The sequence below is a fragment of the Lutjanus erythropterus genome, chromosome 5, assembly GCF_056507025.1.
Source record: "Lutjanus erythropterus isolate fLutEry1 chromosome 5, fLutEry1.hap2, whole genome shotgun sequence".
NCBI classification, from domain to species: Eukaryota; Metazoa; Chordata; class Actinopteri; order Lutjaniformes; family Lutjanidae; genus Lutjanus; species Lutjanus erythropterus.
Window position 1 is genome coordinate 29,826,549 of NC_139321.1, and position 19,812 is coordinate 29,846,360.

The 19,812-nt window shown below is 37.9% G+C and overlaps 1 protein-coding gene across 2 annotated transcripts in view; it reads right to left on the bottom strand.

Moving 5' to 3' along the window:
• Window positions 1-1,007: 1,007 nt before the first annotated feature.
• Window positions 1,008-19,812, bottom strand: part of LOC146327125 (ATP-binding cassette sub-family C member 5) — a 47,801-nt gene continuing 28,996 nt past the window's right edge. For both annotated transcript variants that reach the window (XM_084719568.1, XM_084719569.1), the window contains exons 18-29: window positions 19,374-19,520; window positions 17,020-17,149; window positions 15,357-15,510; window positions 10,405-10,533; window positions 10,031-10,217; window positions 7,969-8,058; window positions 7,324-7,516; window positions 7,067-7,226; window positions 4,953-5,031; window positions 4,731-4,844; window positions 3,500-3,664; window positions 1,008-2,270 (exon numbers count right to left, since the gene is read on the bottom strand). In XM_084719568.1, the coding sequence (XP_084575694.1) occupies window positions 2,178-2,270; window positions 3,500-3,664; window positions 4,731-4,844; window positions 4,953-5,031; window positions 7,067-7,226; window positions 7,324-7,516; window positions 7,969-8,058; window positions 10,031-10,217; window positions 10,405-10,533; window positions 15,357-15,510; window positions 17,020-17,149; window positions 19,374-19,520 (1,641 nt within the window). In that variant the 3' untranslated portion in view covers window positions 1,008-2,177. The remainder of the gene's footprint in view (window positions 2,271-3,499; window positions 3,665-4,730; window positions 4,845-4,952; window positions 5,032-7,066; window positions 7,227-7,323; window positions 7,517-7,968; window positions 8,059-10,030; window positions 10,218-10,404; window positions 10,534-15,356; window positions 15,511-17,019; window positions 17,150-19,373; window positions 19,521-19,812) is intronic.

Consider the following 19,812-nt stretch of genomic DNA (forward strand, 5'->3'; position numbering starts at 1 on the left):
TTGGTGCACATTCCTAAATAAATGTGTTTAATCAAAATTCCACACAGCAAAAGGCGTTTCAGGAAAGAAAAATGAACACACTGAACAGAGAGTGGAAAGGACAGGAGCATAATCGCGGCCCAGCAGCTAATTTTCCAAGGACAGATATTTATAATTTGTAATGTGTTTATCTTGTAAGAGATAATGTACAATGAGCAGGCAATGATTGCAAAATTACCTAAACATTAATCTGAAAATAATTTTACGGATTTAAAAAATGATCTTACTGCTTCTCCAGTGTCTGTGATCGCAACTGTATCCATAGCAATGGCCTGTTCTTCATATTAACGGGCTTGTTATTCATAGCAACAGTCTGCTAGGCAGAAATAACAGACCTTAGAATGCTGTAATTGCTGTGTTATATTCATTAAATCATCCAACAATAGTCTTCTTAATGCAAGACTTCACAATTCAGACTGACGGGTGGACTGACAGCATGTGAGGTCAGGGAGGTGAACCCAGGACAAAAATTACTCAGGCTCTGAGTTGCTGACAGATATGTCAAGATAATCAGTAGAGGGTTTGAGTAGGATAAGTACTGATATTGCATCCAGTTGGTTGTGGACACAGCTGTTTATTTCTCTCTCTCTCACCTGCAGACATATACACAGATTTCTGCAAAGGACATATAGCAGTGCAAATCTTTATGTCATACAGTTTTTGAAAATAATTGAATAAATGAGAATCCTCTTTCACTCCTATGCAGCTTCAGGAATTCCAGCTATTTTCCCACCTTGTTAAGGTATTTATGTTGTTTGCTAACAGCTGACCAGTGTACATAACGCAGATTGTAGGACATTGTCAGCTGTGGAACAGGTGTGTGTGTGTGCCTTGAGCCACAAAAGGCTTTACACAACTTTTCACACATGCAGTAGTACTCAAGATCTGTAAAAAAGACTTTGATGTATAAAAAGAGTGGAGTTTTCCTTAAACATGTAAAATATCTTAGACAAATGGACATCAGCATGTAGAAAAAATATTTTTATTGAAAAACACAACCTTTAACAACAAAAAAATCAAACATTTACAAAAAATATTGCAACATAATCTCAAGTGTACAAAGGCAATCTTGAAAATGTATCAATGCAATAGAAAGATATTGCACTCTTCATGATTGTTCAGCACATACTTGATTATAAGGCAGAAGTTTACAATCCCCAGCTTGATGAAAACACAACATTTAAAGATACATTCTGATGTTGATCAGTTTCAGCTTTGTTGCACATTACATACTGTCCTATGGTTTATGATGACATCGATTGCAACTAAATAACATAATTTGTTCAACACCAGAATTACCTTTCTGGTAAAAAACAAACAAACATTACCATCTGTGTAAAAAGTGCAGATTTTAAACTCCAGCATTTGGATTTAGAGGAAATATTAGCTCATTCCAAAACACAGTACTTGCATTCCATCTATAAAAAGCATGCTGACATGGCTAACTCCATTATATGACCTGAACATGTTTACAGCTCTAGGCACATATCGCATCTGCAATAATTTACTGAAATTACTGTATTGTTACATTGAGCAAGGTGCATAAAACATAGAAAACTGAACATTTAAGCATGTTTCAGACAGTACCTACTAGGAATGTTAAATAGGTGATTGTTTTTAGATATACTCTATTAAATAATGAATACTAGCTAATAAATTGTTAACAGTAAGTTCCTGCACTGTGAGGTCATAGTTATGGAAATAAAATGAGTAAAACTAATTTCGAGTCCTGCTGATTAGCTGGCCTCTAGAGGAAAAGGAAGCACCGCATGTCCTCCCATGTGTCCATGTGAAATATAAAGTGCTATTGTCAGATCCAATGCTCTGTTTCACTTGTAGTTAATTATTTGGCCTCCAGGAAATATCTCTTGTGACACGACGGCACAGAGCAGGAGGCTGTTACGTCTTCCTTAACACACTGAGATTTGATGTGTCCTTTAAAAATGTGGTCCCTGGGTCTTTGGTTTGGAAATAAACAGACATAGCAGCCATGACAAGAGCCTCTGTATTTTCTCAACACATCACTTTCACACCATGGCAGGATCGAGTTAATTGCGTTTTTTTCTGGGCATTTCAGGTATTCCATTGAATATTTTGTGGTGTCACCGCTCACATCCAGAGTTCAGCCCCAGTGCCTTTTATCTGCTTTGGTTTTCTGATGCTTCAATCATGGCTCTGAATCTTGAGTTTTCATCTGCCAGCAAGGCGGTGGGACTGTCAAACTCCAGAATCTACGAGAGTGAAAAAGATAAAACTGTGATCAGTAGCAGCATTTCAGATCAGACATCCTACTTGCTCATTCCATGAACTTGTGTAGAGAGAACAAAAATCAAGGCATATTATTTTCTCTAAGAATATTGCAACCTTAGTTATTTCCCCCGGGCAGTGTATGAAAAGAATTTGAATGTCTGGAAAATATTGTCCTCAGACAGCCATGTTACACTTTGGTGTGTGCCAGACGTTTCTGTAAGCAACGTCAATTGATAATTAAAAGGCACTTAACTCTCAGATGTTGACACTCAAATGCTGATGCTGCTTTTGTGGCTCAAACTATAAGACTTTCTGCTAATTTCTGCTATATTGGATGTACCATAATACAGATAGACAAGCTCAGAAATGATACATACTTAAAAAGCTTACATTAAAAGCTAAATTGCTAAGACATGGATTGGTTTGACATTTGATCCCTCCAACTCCACCAAGGATAGAGCTGATCACTTTTTAATGCACATGCCAGAAATCTCAGTGTCATCATCCAGCCAGTCATTCACATCTTGCAGCTGGTGCCAAATGAGAGAATCAAAATCAGAGAAGTGAGTATATTAACTTGCATGCTTCCTTGATCTCTGATGACATATGATGGTAATTTTCTGATTTATTACAGTAAATATATTACAGATTTCTCATTTAAAGGTTATTATGGAATTTTTGACCAATGACACCAAAATAAACTGCCTACAACAACTTTAAAGAAGTACTTACATTTAGAAGTACTTAATTAGAGGAATTAGGGCATTTAGGGATATCTAAAAAAATAAAATAATTCATTCATTTATATCTGTCTGTGTACCCACTGCACAAAGGCTAAAGCCTGGCTGCACAGAGTGCAACAGCGTTAACAAATTAGGGGTAAATTCACACCAGGAATTGTCAGTGTTGATCAATCGCATTTCACTTGCCCCTCTAAACTCTGCACACTGATGAACTCTTAGAGAGGTAAACCTCGGCTTATTAACAGGGTTAAGGAGAGACACTGAATCTGGTAATCGTTTGTGAGTGTTTCATGTTCACTACTTGCATCAAATGTCAGCTTGAGCACAAGACCACCTCAGCAAAATGTGCACTGCCTCATCCAATCCATCACTCCAAAGGGACCAATTCACACAGTAAATCAGGGGTGTATCAACTGGGGAATGAGTTTCAACCAAGGAGCCGAATCATGCAGTTAGTTTATACACACCTGGCCGTTGTCCAGGACCATGACCCTGCTACAGCTCATCACTGTGTTGAGACGATGGGCGATGATGAGGGTGGTGCAGCTGCCAAACGCACTGTGAATCGTCTCCTGGATGAGACGATCTGTCTCAGTGTCGATGGCCGCTGTTGCCTCATCCAATATAAGAATCTTAAACAAAAAAAGTCACAAAATAATGAAGACAAGACAATTAACAAAACAGCAGATGTGGAAATGTAAGAAAATAGACTACTATTAACATAATTAGGATTAATCCTCTCATATAGTGTGGCAATATGGTGTGGGCTAGCAAATATACATATTTTAACTATAAATAAAATTGCTAGAATCGTCACAAACACATACTGCCCCTTTATTTGAGCCCTGGAGTTGTTTAACACATTTGACATTAATAAACTTCAGATAAGTACATTTTCATTTCAGTTTGTTAATAAGTGAATTCATTTCCTCTCTTTGTAACAAGGTCTCAGATAAATTGTTATCACACCAGATCTGTTGATCAGAGAGATAGAGATAGACAGAGATAGTTTTTGGCCAGTTTTTAATGACGTACAGAGGTCCTTTTTTATGGAACCGCATATTGATTCACTTTGCAGTTACTCCTCATTTATTATTTTTAAAAAAATCTGAAACACCGTTTTTGAAGGAATATATCACTATATAATTGAGGTATGAAAATGCTGTATGAATGCAGTCCAATTAATTCAGTTTAACCCATATTTCTTCTTTTTTTGCAGGGACATGTGGAAGGGTTAACCTGGAATTACAGGCATTTTCTGTTTCTGTTTCTGTTTTTTCGCAGGTGGAAACAGAAACAAACTTTTTATTTGCAGTTTATATCTGTACTGTCTATAACTTGCTCTGATGTTTGCTTAATAAACATGGAGAAAAATATTAATGTCTTTAACTTTTACACTCCATCTGTGCATTGTTTATGTTATTGTATATTTAATCTCTGGTGTTTTATTATATGCACAAACAAAGAATATAAGATGTATGATGCCAATGTATAATTTATGTTTATAAGATGCAGTTGTAATGCACACCACTAGGTGGCAGTGTTATCCCATGCAGGGACATGCACACTGACTTCTCTGATATGGAGATGTTCTTATTATAAAACTGAAGAGAATATTTTACTCGAGCTGTTATCATCACCATTGCCACACAATGTTCCATGTGTAAATGTAAACGAGCAGAATTATACAATCAGCACCTTGCTGTTACGCAGCAGGGCTCTGGCCACACACAGTAGCTGACGTTCCCCCACTGAGAAGTTCTCTCCGTTCTCCGTTACCTCTGAATGGAGCGAATGAGGCAGCTGGCTGACCTGAGGAAGGTCATACAGAGGTATGAGGATAAATGTCAGGGGCTTATTCCATTCACGTAATGCATAATATGGTGTAATCCCACAGTGTTTAACCAGCTAGTCACTCACCATCTCTTTAATATGAGTCTTTTCAAGAGCCTCCCAGATCTGGGAATCAGAGTATTGATCCCATGGGTCTAAATTGGTCCTATTGGGGACAAAAAGGCATGACTGTGATATTCATGAACTGGATTAAACATGATGACAGTCTAGTACAGTAAATTGCCGACACTACATTCCCACCAGTCAGCTGACCAAGGTCAATCCTCACCTGATCCTGAGGGAGTCAAAATCCATAAAGCAACTGACTGCTAGTTTGTATAAAAGCAATGCTGATGTTTTGTTTTTGAATCAGTCTTGCCTGTCAAATTTAGCGTATCTGTCATTTCATTTTTTACTACCCAGCACCATTTTTGTTTCTGTTATGATTTCCCTCTGGTGTGGCTTTACATTCACGCTTAGTAGACACAGCCCAGCCTGCACAAAACAAATAGTATCTAATATCAATGTAGAATCTTTAGAAAATCATCTCCAGGTATCTATTTAAAGGGACAGTTCATACCAAAATCAAAAATACATATTTTTACTTTGACCTATAATGCCATTTTTCCATCCAGTTTGTATTGATGTGAGTTGCCAAGTTTTTGGAATATCAGCCGCAGAGATGTCTGCCTTCTCTAGAATATAAAAGACCTAGATGGCACTTGGCTTGTAGTGCTCAAAACTCAAAAGCCTGCTTACTCAAGATAATTCACAGACCTCGTTGTGAGCTGTCTTTCTACCAAACTACACCCGCCAACCGTATCACCGTGAAAGCAGGCCTCTTCTCCTGGACGAGAGGCTCGTGACCGCGCTGGATGTAAACATTAATGGTGTCCTCCTCAGCTGAGCTGTAACATCTCGACCATGCTTTCTTGTGTGTAGTTTGGTATAAAGAAAATATTAGAGGTGCACAGAGATGTCATTATCTGTATCTGTATCTGTTCAACCGACAGAACAGAACACCTGAAGTGTGTATATTTTAGATAGAACATCATGTTAAATCAGACAAATGTTGTATTTTCTAACCTAAGATTTTTTTTAACTATTCAAAGAATTAAGTTGATTTAATATTGACAAATAATTAATTATTACATTTATTTCCACATCCTCATACTGTACTTTTCATCTCTGTCTCTCTTTTTTATTTTTCACTAAACAAAGTTTTATGAACTAAACCCGACCACCACCTCTTTAACTAGAGGACACTGAAGAAAAAGAAACTAAGGCTGGGTATCGAATCTCAATATTTTTATGGAACCATCAAAAGTGCCTCAATACTATTGAGTATTGAACAGTGCCCTGCCCTCAGTACCAAATTTTGATGCCCAAGGAGCAAATCTCAAAGTCACTGAGCAAATATTGTACTGTATTGGAAATAGAAACTCTTTACACTGAATATATAAAAAATGACCTTCACCTGAAGGGAATAATCTTAAATGGTGATGTTTCTGGATGTGCTAATCTTACTGAACTTCACAGTACTAGAATGTTATACATATATATTAATATAATATATTAGCCTGAGTCCAGACCTTCAGGTCCACCCACTCCACTGAGCTGGCTGACTCTCTGAATATGGAAATGAAGAATAACGAGTTAACAATTCAGTTTAAGTACATTTTAACACAAGTACTTAAGTTTAATTTTATTACAATATATTATTCACTTGATATCAGATTCCATCATATTATTTGTGTTTTTCTGAGGAAAAGGTTCGGGTGCATCTCTAGAAAATAGTTCCTACATGAAACTGCTCTAAATAAGGACTGTAGATTATCGTGAGTAACCAAGTAATGATTTCTGGAGAGAGACACTGGTGTTTCTGGAGTTTTCAAATGTATTTTTTTTATGCTTTGAGCTTTCTATGGACAATATCTCCAAATCTTGCAACTGACACCAAAACAATCTAGATGAAACAGCACTACAGGCCAGAGGAAAATATGTACTTTTGATTTTGGGGTGAACTGTCCTTTTAAACATCACAGGCACAGATTTACAACATATTTGGTTTAGTTTTGATGTAAAGCCACATCAGCAGGGAACTTTCAACTTCTCATTCATTCTCTCTGCTCTACTTTTTAAATCTGAGCAATGCATAAGTTACAAAACTCAATAATACAAGTAATTATCATTCAGATTACCTGACTGTCCCGATGAAGAGCACCGGCTCCTGAGGAATGATGGCTAGCTTGCTTCGCAGGTCATCCAGACCAATCTGTGCAATATTGATTCCGTCAATGACAATACAGCCTCCGGTCAGCTCCGCCAGTCTGAACAGGGCTACACCCAGAGAGGACTTTCCTGCAAACGCACAAAGAACAGATACCGCATGAAGAAGGAGATTTGAAAAGACACTGAAATCGCTGGCGGCTGGGAAACACTGAAGGGTCACATATACCTGATCCTGTGCGGCCCACAATGCCGATGGTCTCCTCAGGCAGGATGGTGAAGGACAGATTCTTAAGCACAAGTGGCAGATTATCACGATAACGCATCTCTACATCCTGGAAGGTGATCTTTCCCCGCTGAGGCCAGGAGGGGGCAGAAGCAGCCGCCTCAGGACTCTGTCGAGGTGCTTCACTCTCTAGACACTGAGATAAGGAACAGATGATAGTATCTGGTATTAATCTCTAAATCTCTGCGGAGGTGCAAGCCCCCTAACTGATTTGTAGTGATTTTCTCACTATGAGCTTTTCTTTGCACTTGAGACAGAGAAGAAAAAGTTAAGTTGCTATTCGTATCTTCTTTGCAGTTTGATGGCTGTTGTGTGAAACAAGCCCCGTCATGTGCTCTGGAGTGTGTAAAGACCTCACACTGAGCTTGTATCTGCTCCCTGCTGTGCTGCTTATCACACATATACAATCACATGCACACAACTAAAACGTCTGGACATGCCAACTGCCCTAAATTCAAGCTGTCAAGCTGGGTTGGTGGTCTGCTTCTGATGGTGTGATTCTACAGTGTCCCAGTCTATGTGGACACGGACAGTGTGTCTGAGTGCCACATAATCCACCCTCCTCACTGTGCCAATCAATGTTCTTACCTTTATATAATGATTGATCCTCTCAACTGATGTAAACCGAGCTTCAGTCTCTGTGAGCAGCCGCACCGTGAACTGAAACAAGCCGGTTAGCTGGAGGTGAAGAGAGAGAGAGTGAGTTGAAAAGGAGCAGTAAAACAATCAAAACATTTACAAAATAATTTGTTAATTTGTTGATATAGATCCTCTATAATTCTCCACCATGGCTGTTACATTATGTTATGTCAGTTACACTATTACACTAACACTGGGTTGCATCAACAAGATTAGTTCAAGTCAGAGTTGAGCAAAATTAGGATATTAAATTAGTAAATTCAGTTTTAAAATGAACAGAGCTTAAAATGAGAGGGCAATTTAAAATGAATCACTGTTTAATAAATCCAAGTTTATTGATGTAAACTGAAACTCAGTGGAGTTTAATTAATTATTTAATTAAGATAATTTTAGTGCTTTTGGTACCTAGTAAGTATAAAAGAGGAAGGAAAAACTGTTAACTTTTGCTGCTCTGTGTTCCTTAATGTTACACTGTTTGCTAGTTAGCTACAAAGTAAAATTAAAAATGTTATTTTGTTTGCTAGCTAGCTAAGAAGTTAACAAAATGTTACATTGTTTGGAAGCTAGCTAAAAATAAAAAAAATAAAAATATTATATTGTTTGCTTGCCAGCTAAGATGTTTTTTTTGTTTGTTTTTTTAAGTTATATTATTTGCTAACTAGCTAAAAAGTGAGCCATCGAGAAAAAAAGTTTTGATGCAACGTAATTAACTTTAGTCCAGGTTTAGAGTGAAAACCAACTGAGGTTTTAAGAGACACTTAAACTTAATCTTTCTTTCTTTTATTTAGTTTCAAAGTTTGGTGCAACATAATTTAAAGTTAAACCATGATGGGTTTAAAATTGAATCCTTGTTGGTCAACCCAACCTCAAGCAATGAACATCTAAAACAAATAAAACCATATATCAGACAGTTTAACAATAAGAAGAATGTGAACTGTCCAGAGTTCCAAGGTTGTATCTCCTTTAGGCAGAGCTGTGGTGCTTCATTTAAGTAAATTTGCATTCAGAGTATTAGAAAACTGGCTTAACAACTTGGAAAGAGCCTCAGACTCCTACATAGAAACTGTGGAGGGGACAAATGATGGAAATATCATTAAGTGAGAAAATGCTGGCGAGACTGAACTAGGAAAATAATATGAAAAATGCTCGTTTAGTTACCTGCTTTTTTGTTTTTGTTTTGCTTTTCTGTTTTGTTGCTGGATATTGTTGTTGCAAAATTCAATAAATGTTCAAATTATTAAAAAAAAAAAAAGCTATTTGATGCATGCTCCTAAAAAGGAAGAATAAGTGAGACATTTAGCAGCTAAAATGTTAAGCTATGGTAAAGAAAGCAGAAATGGAGGGAAGTCATAAAATCAGCAGACTGAAATAGTACTGTGACTTACACAGCAAAATGAAACAAAAATAACATTAACCAACATAAGCTACTGGACATGAGGCTATAAAGGCATAACCTCTGAGTGAAGAATTGGCCAACCAGACATGACAATGCAAACAAGAAACTCCCAAATCAGAAATACGATTTTTTCCTGTAACCTATATTGCTGTTTATCCACCTAGATAGTTTTGGAGTAAGTTGCACAGATCTGTAAATATGGGCTATAGATGGCTCTCACCTTGTGGTGCTCAAAACACCAAAAAATTCATTTCAACAACTCAACCCTGTCGGGAAAATCATGACCTGGTTGGTCAAAGACCTATCAAAAGGCATCTAATTCCATTATATCCAAGAGAAGGCAGGCATCTCTACGGTTGATATCTCAAAAACTCCGCAACTCACCGACACAATCTAGGTGTATAATCAGCACTACAGATAAGAGGAAAAATAAAAACATATGTATTTTTGATTTAAGGTTGAACTGTCCATTTAAAAAAAAATAAATGTCAAACAGTTAGAAACAGAGGCTTTACTTTGCCACGTTCTTATCCTGTGTCTTTTCATACTTATAGACTCCTATCATTGCCAGTGTCCCCATACATTCTGTTTTACTACATGTGTTTGTGTACAAACCTGCACTGCGTACGATATGGCCAGGCCTGCATAGGCTGGAGGTATCTGATTGTGCATGAAGACTATGAGAAGTGCAACAGCAGTGATAAGAGAGATGCTGATGAGGTCCAGGCGGACAGCCAGCCAACGCATAGCACAACTGAAGAGGTAGTTGGACGCCTGGTTGGTGTCCAGTAATTCCTGATATCTGTGGAATGAGAGATAAAACCATGTCAAGCGGAGCAGAACTCCATCCTCTCCTGCTCGCTGATGGGAAATTTTGTGGTATGAGGTTTGGTATATTACTAACCGAAGAGTAAACTGAAAAATACAGCAAGAGATAAGATGAAATCAAAGTTTAATGATCTCCATCTCTTACAGAGCATTGTACTCACCTTTGGAGGAAATCCTGCCCTCTGCCATAAGCATGGATTGTGGAGAGCCCCTGAAGACTGCTGGTGATGTGAGAGGTGAATGGTGATTGGCTGATATTCTCCAGACGTTTCAGCTCTCGAATCAGAACCCTGGAAACAGAGAATAGATAATCTTTTACACTTAACTTCCTACTGTAGGAACTGAATTCATATTATTAATGTTGATTATATAAATATTTCCTAGATATGTAATTGGAAATTATTAAATGCAGATGTTTGCACAATTTTAAAGGGTAACCGGACCCTATTTTCACAAGTTTTTGAGTATAAGTGACTAACAATGTAACAATATATAAGTGACAATAATTGGTCCAGAATTGAGGGAGAGTGCTGCAGCCATCAGAAGCAAAACTGAACTGTAACGTAGTCCTTACGGGTAATTATGAAACGCTTCGTGGTGGCCCATAAGGATTACGTTGTAGCTCCGTTTCGCTTGTGTTGGCTGCAGCGCTCTCGCTCAATACTGGACCAGTTTTAAAAACTGTTGTCCCCATTAGTCACTTGGAGATAAAATTTTGTCCTTTTCATATTCATTCATATTTTGATGAATGGCTGAAAAATATGTCGTCTTAAAATGTCTATTCTTATTTTCAGGCAGAAATAAACAAACTTCAGAAACGCACTACAACTAAAGTTTGTTTGGATTTGTTACCCTAAACGGTTGTGAAAATCCAAATTAGACATGTTTGCAGCGCTGCAGAATAGAAAAGCTTCCACTCAGGTCTGCCTCATTTGAATAAAAATGGTGGGGTATTGTGTGCAAATAGGCTCTGGCATGTGAGGAGCAAATCTTTCAAATAAATAAGATTAAATTGGAGAACATCATGAGGAACATTTTATTCCTACAATGAGCCACAGTAAATACCTACAAAAGAGACTGAATTTTAAAATCCTGTGAGTGGGTAATTTTCTCTGGTTTTAAAGATCTGAAGCATGCTTGCCACATTTCAGTCAAATTGATGTCGCTGCCATCAACCGCTTATTTATTTTGCATCTTTCATTGATCTTGAAAAGAGACAGACATTACACCTGAATACCAAAACAACACTAAAGAATGAAGGAGGGGAAAATGCATGGGTGGCAGACAGGTAATGATGACACGGTAGACAGAGAGGGATGTGGTCCACAGCCCGACAGCCGTTTTCCTGACAGAGCTCCGGTCGTTTTCCGCTATCTGATGCATGTGCGACATTATGAGCACCGTCGCACACAGAAGGCCACACAATTGGCAGAAAGCAGACTCGCCGTCCACGTGGCAGTGTGAGTGAGAGAGGTTTATTGACAAAGGCGAGGTGTCTTTCTACTTTTAGACACCAGGACAGAATGGATGGTGCATGTGAATTACAAGTCTCCCATGAATCATCTGGTTTTCTCATAAAAGCCCAGAAGAGAGGGGGAAAGAACATGACACTTCTTCGCTTGGAGGCTGTGATCCAGACAAACATGTTTATGCCCTGGGCAGTTTCATTTCAGAATTCAATAAATGCTGCTTCAGAAGTGGGTAATTTCAATGGGAGATCCAGCTGGATGTAACGTCTATACATATCCTCAGATGTCGTGACTGTAAGATACAGTATCTCATTCTTTTTAAGTGTTGCCAGGGATGATCACTCTTGTAAGCTTAAAGGAGAAATCTCTTATATATTTGCTGCAATAAATCATAAAATGACCATAATGTGTCATCAGAGATCACTCACTCACCACTGTGTCAACAGCGCTCCGGCCACAGTATCCCCCAGTGAAATTTAGTTAGTTTCACACTAACGACAGTTCAAATGAATGCTGAATTTTCACAGAATGCCTAAGTGTCTGTTTATGAGTTATGAGAAATCATTAATAATCTTGTAGAAGGAGTAAGTGTCCATTGTGTGTTATTTCAGAACAGCAGGCTTCTGTTGTCAGGATAACAGGCTTAATTTTACATTGACAGACAAATGAAGAGTATGAACAGCTGATCAACTTACAGTGTAGAACTCATCATCGCTTGTCATTGTCAATTCACAATGCTGACACATCCTGCACTCCTGCAGTGCTCCTGCAGCCTGCTCAAGCTTAACTGAGTCTAGGGAGAAGGGTGCCAGGGGAAACAACTCGCTTCAACCATAGATTGTATATTAAATAGAATTTTGATCTATTTAATATACAGTCTATGGCTCCAACTCGCTATTTGGATTGCAGTACTCATGATTGCTCCTTGAAAGTGTTGCCAGGGGTGATCACTACCTTTTGGTAACGTTCTTTCTCTCGGTTCTTGTGTGCTTCAATACTCTATCAAAGTTCAACATTAATTCCTCTTGAATTGCTTGCAAATCAAGTGTCTCTTAAAAGATAAATGAAGATATTTTGTAATTAAATTGATCCCTTTAGAGACAAACTGGTATAAGATCTGATTAAAGAAATCAAGAATTCAGTTTATGTGGGGAAAAGATATCAAATGTTTCATATCCACAGATGGGGAGGGGAAATTGCGTGTGATCTGTGAGCACGGAGACAGCTCAGCTGTGAACAAGCAATCAATGTCATTAAAATTCCCCCCAAAACTCTTTGCCCGACAAATTTGTTTTCAAAATTACCATACATGTCATCTTATATTTGTCATTACTTAATATGATGTGAAGTTACTAATCATATGTAGGGCTACTGTTAAAGAGACAGTTCGCCTTAAAATAAAAAAAACAACATATTTTTCCTCTAATATCTAGTGCTATATATCTGTCTAGATTGTTTTGTCGTGTGTTGCAGAGTTTTGGAGATATCTGCATTCTCCTGAATATGGTGCAACTTGGTTGATCTGTAACAGCAGCACCACTGAGCTCTCTAGCACAGTAAAACAGTTGGCAGGTGTAGCTCAGCATAAAGACAGCAGTTCATACAGAGTGCTTAAAACCATACCATCAAAATCTATTTTTAACTTTCACTTTAATTTTATTCATTAGCATTTCATTTTCAAAAACAACTCAATTACGATAACATTTATTATTCTCAGCAAACTTGATGATGATGTTGACGATGATGCATTTATAAGAGTATACAGAGAAAAGATAAGACCCTGACTGTGTAGTCACTTTTCTTATTAACAGTGGAGGTCTGCTGACAGCACAAAGCTGACCGATACATGTAGTTTTAGTGACTTGCTTGTCCTTCAGTCTCCATCGTATCATTGTTTATTTGATGGAACAGCATGTAGATAGTCAGGAAGTAGGGGAGAGAGAGGGGGACTGCAGGCTACAATCAAACCTAGCTGCTGAGGACTGAGCCTCTGTGCATGAGCTGTGCACTTTACAAGCTGAGCTACCAGGGAGCAAATCCCTCTTTTTTCACCTTGTTTATTAACCACATCATAATTATTAGGCTGAGTGTTGCCAGTGCATCAATTTTCTCACTAGATTTAGTGACTTTTCAGACCCTCTTAGCGCTTTATTTCTAAAAAGCTACTAGTGACACTCCTGCACACAATCAACGGATTAAGGAAGTTCTATAAAATATTAAAGCCGAGTTCCATCTAGACCCATTATATTGGAGAGAATCAGACATGACTACAGTCGATATCTCCAAAGCTCTGCAACTTAAACCAAAACAATCTAGATGGATAAAGAACACATCAGGCCGGAGATAAAATATGTATTTTTGATTTTGGGGTGAACTGTCCCTTTAATATGTATGACACTGGGGACTTCACATATTTTGTTTTTGCACGTTCTGACTTTACACCAGCAGCACAACAATAACACTGAGAGTCATGTTGTTCTTGATCTCTCAGATAGAGGAAATAACAAGATACTGTGGTTATTTCCCATGATACCAGTGTGCTGCTGTTCCCCTCAGTGGATTCACCTTTATTGCACAATTGCTGCAAAACCGTAAATAATGACTAAAGCGGAGTCATCGGATCATTCAGGGCGCTGCTGCAACATTTACCACAGAAACTATTAAATATTAAATCAATGGCCGATAACACCTGCAGGTAAAGATTATCACTGCACTTCTTTCACTGTTATTCACTCTCCTGTTAAATTTTACAGATTACAATAAGTTTGTATCACCTAAGTCATAATCATTATGGGTAGTGCTGTCATGTGTACTGTTGTTTGTTGGAGTCAATGCTCTGCTTTTATAATACAAAGCCAGTCGCATTCACAAAATACAGGGAGCTCATTTAACTGGCAGCATTTTTGTGCAAGAGACTTGTTTGGTTTAACTTTTAATTAAATATCTCCTTATGAAGTAATAAATGGTTACTCATGGTGCTTAAATCAAAGAGAATAATAAAAACTAATGAAAAAGTGGTTTCCAGTCTTGCTACATTGCTCAGAAACCACCTTTTCAAATGTTCAAGTACTGATTCAGCCTTCCAAACTTCAATGACAGCATAGTAGTTAACTGTATGAGGGATTTGTATGAAGCAGAATTTTTTTTCCATCTTTTACTGAGCCTTCATCAAAATGTCTTTTACCCAACTGTGAGAGTTGGGTAAAAGAAGAGAATGAGAGATTTTTATCAAAAACAGTTTCCTCATTTCCCCAATCACCCCCCTCCCCCTTAAACCTTGATTGATGTCCTTCTGAATATGGACCCTAATCAGGGGAAGGGCATCTCAATTATCTGTGGGTCCTTGGACTCGGCCAGTCCAAGTCTCCCTACCCAAATCAAAAATGCCTGGGAACAGGACCTGGAAACCAATCTATCTATAATGAATAATCTGGTCCCTCATTTATAAAAATGTTCTTAGATTTGTACTTGAACTTATTCTTCAGGTAATTTCTGATGGTGTGCTGAAGATACTGAGCATTAAAACCTTGCTCATGCCGGTTCTGAGAAGAAACACTGTAACTTGTAAATTATGCTGTGTAAACAACCTGTTTGATTCTCAGGCTCAACAACAAAGATAAAAGCAGGAGTGATGAGAGTCTGACCTGGAGACACGGTTGACAATGCAGAGACAGGCTCCCAGGGGGAGGATGGAGATCAGGAACCAGGGGAAGACGATGCCCACCATTGCCAAGCAAAACATCACCAGGGTCAGGTTCTGCAGCAGCATTTCAGCTTGCATGGAGAGACGCACGTCAACTGTGGAAAGGAGACATATTATATATCAGACACACTGTGTGGTGTTGGATCTATTACCCATTCTTGAGAACTGGGACAAATAATATCCTACCCAAAAAAATTAAAATTAAACTTTAATTATTCATACCAATAATATAATTCAAATTTTTGGGTGAAACTGTAGTCTTTAATAATTTATATCTATTAAATATGTGTATTTATGAAATGTTTTGGTCTGCTTTAATTTTTTTTAATTTCTAACTTGCTCTGTACCAGAAAACACCACTGTCCCAGACAATAATTCACAACTTCAAACAATTAAAAGTCTTCAAAATCCCAAACCAACAACACCTTCTGATAACATAAATATAATAATGTACTACTATAATCATCTTTGTTTTTAAAAATGATTTTTTATGAAAATATTGACCCATTAAAGTTGTGTCTCATATTTCTATCACCTTTACAAAACCATGATTTAATCAATCATAAAAAGGGGTTTGCTATACCCATAAGAACGCCTGTCTCACTTCCTGGTTTAAACTCCACCTCTAGTCATGTTTTAAACAATACAAAATGCCCTGCAAGAAGTGATAAATTGCCTACACCTTGCCTTCATTTAGTACTCAAGGATTCATTAATATGCAAATAGTCCTCAACCTAAACATGCCATTTACTGCTTATTTCGCTCCTGATATGTCTTGTACCACATGAAAAACACCACATGAACATGTTAACAAGGTTAGAAATATGATTTTCACTGAAGTGGGTTTATATAAAAGGTGGGAATACTTTTTCAACAAATTCATTGAATGATTGTTATCAGATGTGTCTCAACCATAACATGACAACTCCATAGCCCTTCTAAATCAAAGCTAAATAAGAATTATGGTTTTAAAATGTGTATTTTGATTAACATTAAGAGAACTCTGAGCAACTATTAAAAATTAAAATGGCTGCTCACTATGCTGTGAAATGAAAAAATGAAAAAAACATTTAGTCAACTCTGTAACATAAGACGTTACCTCTGTCACATTTTCCATATGATGGAAACTAAAAAAATAAATCACTTGGGGAATGGCCTGTTACAAGATTTAATAGCCGAGAGTTTGATCTTTTAAAATATATTTTCCCAGCATAATTGAAGAGCAAAAATCAAAACCTCCTCAAAATATAGTTCTGTCCCAAACCTCTAGAATGACAGCTATCTCTATTCGTGAACTTTCTCTTTGTGTCTCCCTCAGTGAGACGCAAAGAGGCACAATGGAGTTTACAAAAATATTAGGCTAGGAAATAAAACCAACCATCCAAAAAAACAAAACATAAACAAAAACAAACAGCAACCCACAAATCAACATGTCAAGCAAAGACACCAGTGAAGTGGATAACAGAAAGCCGCTCCCTCAGGCTAAAAAACTCCATCTGACATCACACTGTGCCTCGGCACTACACCTTGTCATCCAGGGCGACTTCGCTGACTGAGAGCCCTGCTGGGGCAAAGGTTTCCAGTCAAGACAAATCAAACCTCACCCTCATCCATGTCTCTGGAGAAGCGGGTCAGGATACGACCCAGAGGTGTTGTATCAAAAAAGTGCATGGGGCTGAGGAGGAGCCTGCGGAACAGCTTGTCGTGGAGTGCGGAGGCAGCCTTCACCGTGCACTGTCAACACAAACAACAGCCGTGTTTGAACATGAGTCCTGACACATGTAAACAAACAACTTTAAGAAGCATACGGAAAGAATCAGGGCCTGGATAAACAGACAGTCAGGAGGAAATCATCTGTCAATGCACTGCTCAGTCTCAAACACAAAAACACACAATGGATAAATACAGTGGCTCACTCATATGTTGCCTGCAGAGTAACAAATGCTACCTCGCCATATGCTAAGCATGTGTGCAGTGCTGGGTGGTTAAATTTTTTTCCCCCTTGCACAAGGCAAGCTGTCAAATCTTCATTTATAATGAGTTTCTGGGAGGCTGACATAAAGGTCATGACCTAATGAGCAAGAGACATTTCACCAATTGGACAGAAATTACATGTGGCGGCAGAGAACAAATTAATTCTATTAATGGAATATTCAACAGTCCCAGAGATCTCATCACAGCTAGGGGTAAAAAAAGATTAGCCATCTTTGAAAAATTAGCAATTTCAAGTGGCACACATTAACGTGGGGACCTAACCTCTGCAATGCAGTGTCAGGATGGGTTAGCTTGAAAAAGAGGACGCACACCCGAAGGGGCACTGACATGCACGCACACACATCCTTCCTTTTCTCTCTGCCTCTTTGTCTCTCTCTGCACTCACACACACACACACACACACACACACACACACACACATACACAAACACACACATGCATTTGTTGTAAAGCCGTGAGACACGGCAGTGGACAGATAAATGGATTTGACCTGCAGGCATTTTCAATTACAGCACTGGAACCATGAGAGCATGAACAAATGACAATAAAGACAATTAAGCAGGAGCTCTACGTAACTGCACACCACTAATATAGCAGATTTTCATATTCCTCTTAAACACCTTTATCATTTTTATAGTTCATCAGTAATTAAAGCAGTGTTGTGGTACTCAAGACCAGTTTCAAGACCACTTTTTGAAGGTCCCGTCTCAGAATTGACCACACTTTTACTCCGCCTTGTCTTGGTCTCAGACGAAGAATTTATTTCAAGACTGGTCAAGAACACAACTGCACAGATATCATTAAGTTGATTTATTTGTTGACATCATTTCTAGAGATGTAAAAATACATCAAATACTGCAATATTGCAATTTAAAAAAGTCTCAATACTGTGCCAGACAGTGACAATATCTATTTTAAAATTACATGATTTATTATTATTTAATTTTTCATTTTTTCATAACATTACTGCTGCTGACTACTGCATTGTCTTGGTACACACTTGGTTGCGTAGCAGATTAGGGATGAGTACCCTTAAAAAATGTTCAGTACTAGTATTGGTACCAATAACTAGGCTTTGATATGGGTTCCTGAATGATAGTCTTGCCAATACCAATTTTATAAAATCTGTTTCAGCAAATAGAAAATAACATTACACACTGCTCACTTTAACGGATGAAGCTGATCAAAGACCTGGGAGAAAAGATTTTACTCTATACACTTTATTCAACCAGTTTAACTGGACTACAATGAAGAAAGGGGTGAAATATCTGTAGAGTACTAGACTTAAATATAAATAAACTCCTTTGGTATTGAATGACAAAGCATTTGTTGCTTAACTGCTACTCAGTTTAACCTGAGTTTCAACAAAGTTGCATGAAGTTTTCCCTGTTCAAAGCCAAGTGATGCTGGCTAGTGATGCACGATACAGATTTTTTCACCTTAAAACTGATGCCAATTATCTACTTTTCATGGCCCATACCAATAAGACAACCAATAGTTTAACATTTTTGTATTTTAAAAAGAAGTTCATATAACCTGTAGTTTATGCACATCTGAGGGTAAGAAAGGCTAAAGTGTAGTGAGTGATGATTTAATATTTCATAGTTCTGATGGAACCAAATTTAACTGTTAAATAACAGTTCTGACTGTTAATTTATTCATTCATCTATTCATTCACTCTTTGTTTCCTGCAGATGATTATGAGAAAGTATATTTGGTACTGTAATGGTGCAGGATGTTTGCAAGGGGAAAAAAAAAGTTACATCAAAATTAGCTGATGCCAGTTCCTTCACTTGGGTGAGTCTGCTAAAGATGTGACAGCACCTTGTTTTTATTCTTGACTTGGTCTCAGCCTTTCAAAGTCTTGGTCGCCATACATCCTGTTTGGTCTAGGTTTAGGTGGTCTTGACTATAACACTGAATTATGGGGACAAAGCATGTGACAACTGTGAGGGAAACCTACCTTCACGAACACCAGCCCTCTCACTGTCTTCAGCAGCAAAGCAGCTCCCATGGATATGATGTAAACAGTTGAATAATACTGAATGTGAGGGTTGAGTCTCATGCTGTTGCCCGCCATCGTTTCATTCACCAAGATTAATGATGTGTTCTGAGGGCAGATGGAGCAACAAATTACAAAAGACTGAGGGAAAAAAATCCAATCTTTCCCCATGTAGGACTCTAATGAAATTGAGAAAAGCACATAAAAAGTACATGAAAATCAGTCAATTCAATGATGTTTACTATTCCAAGCACATTTCTCAATAGCAGCCACCGCCTGCTTTGCTGCACATCTGTTTCTTCACCGCTCGAGCTTGTTTTTAATTAAGTTTACCGTGGTGCTGTTACTTTTTTAATCATGCACATTCAGATTAATTCTCAGTCGGCTCACTGAAGAATAG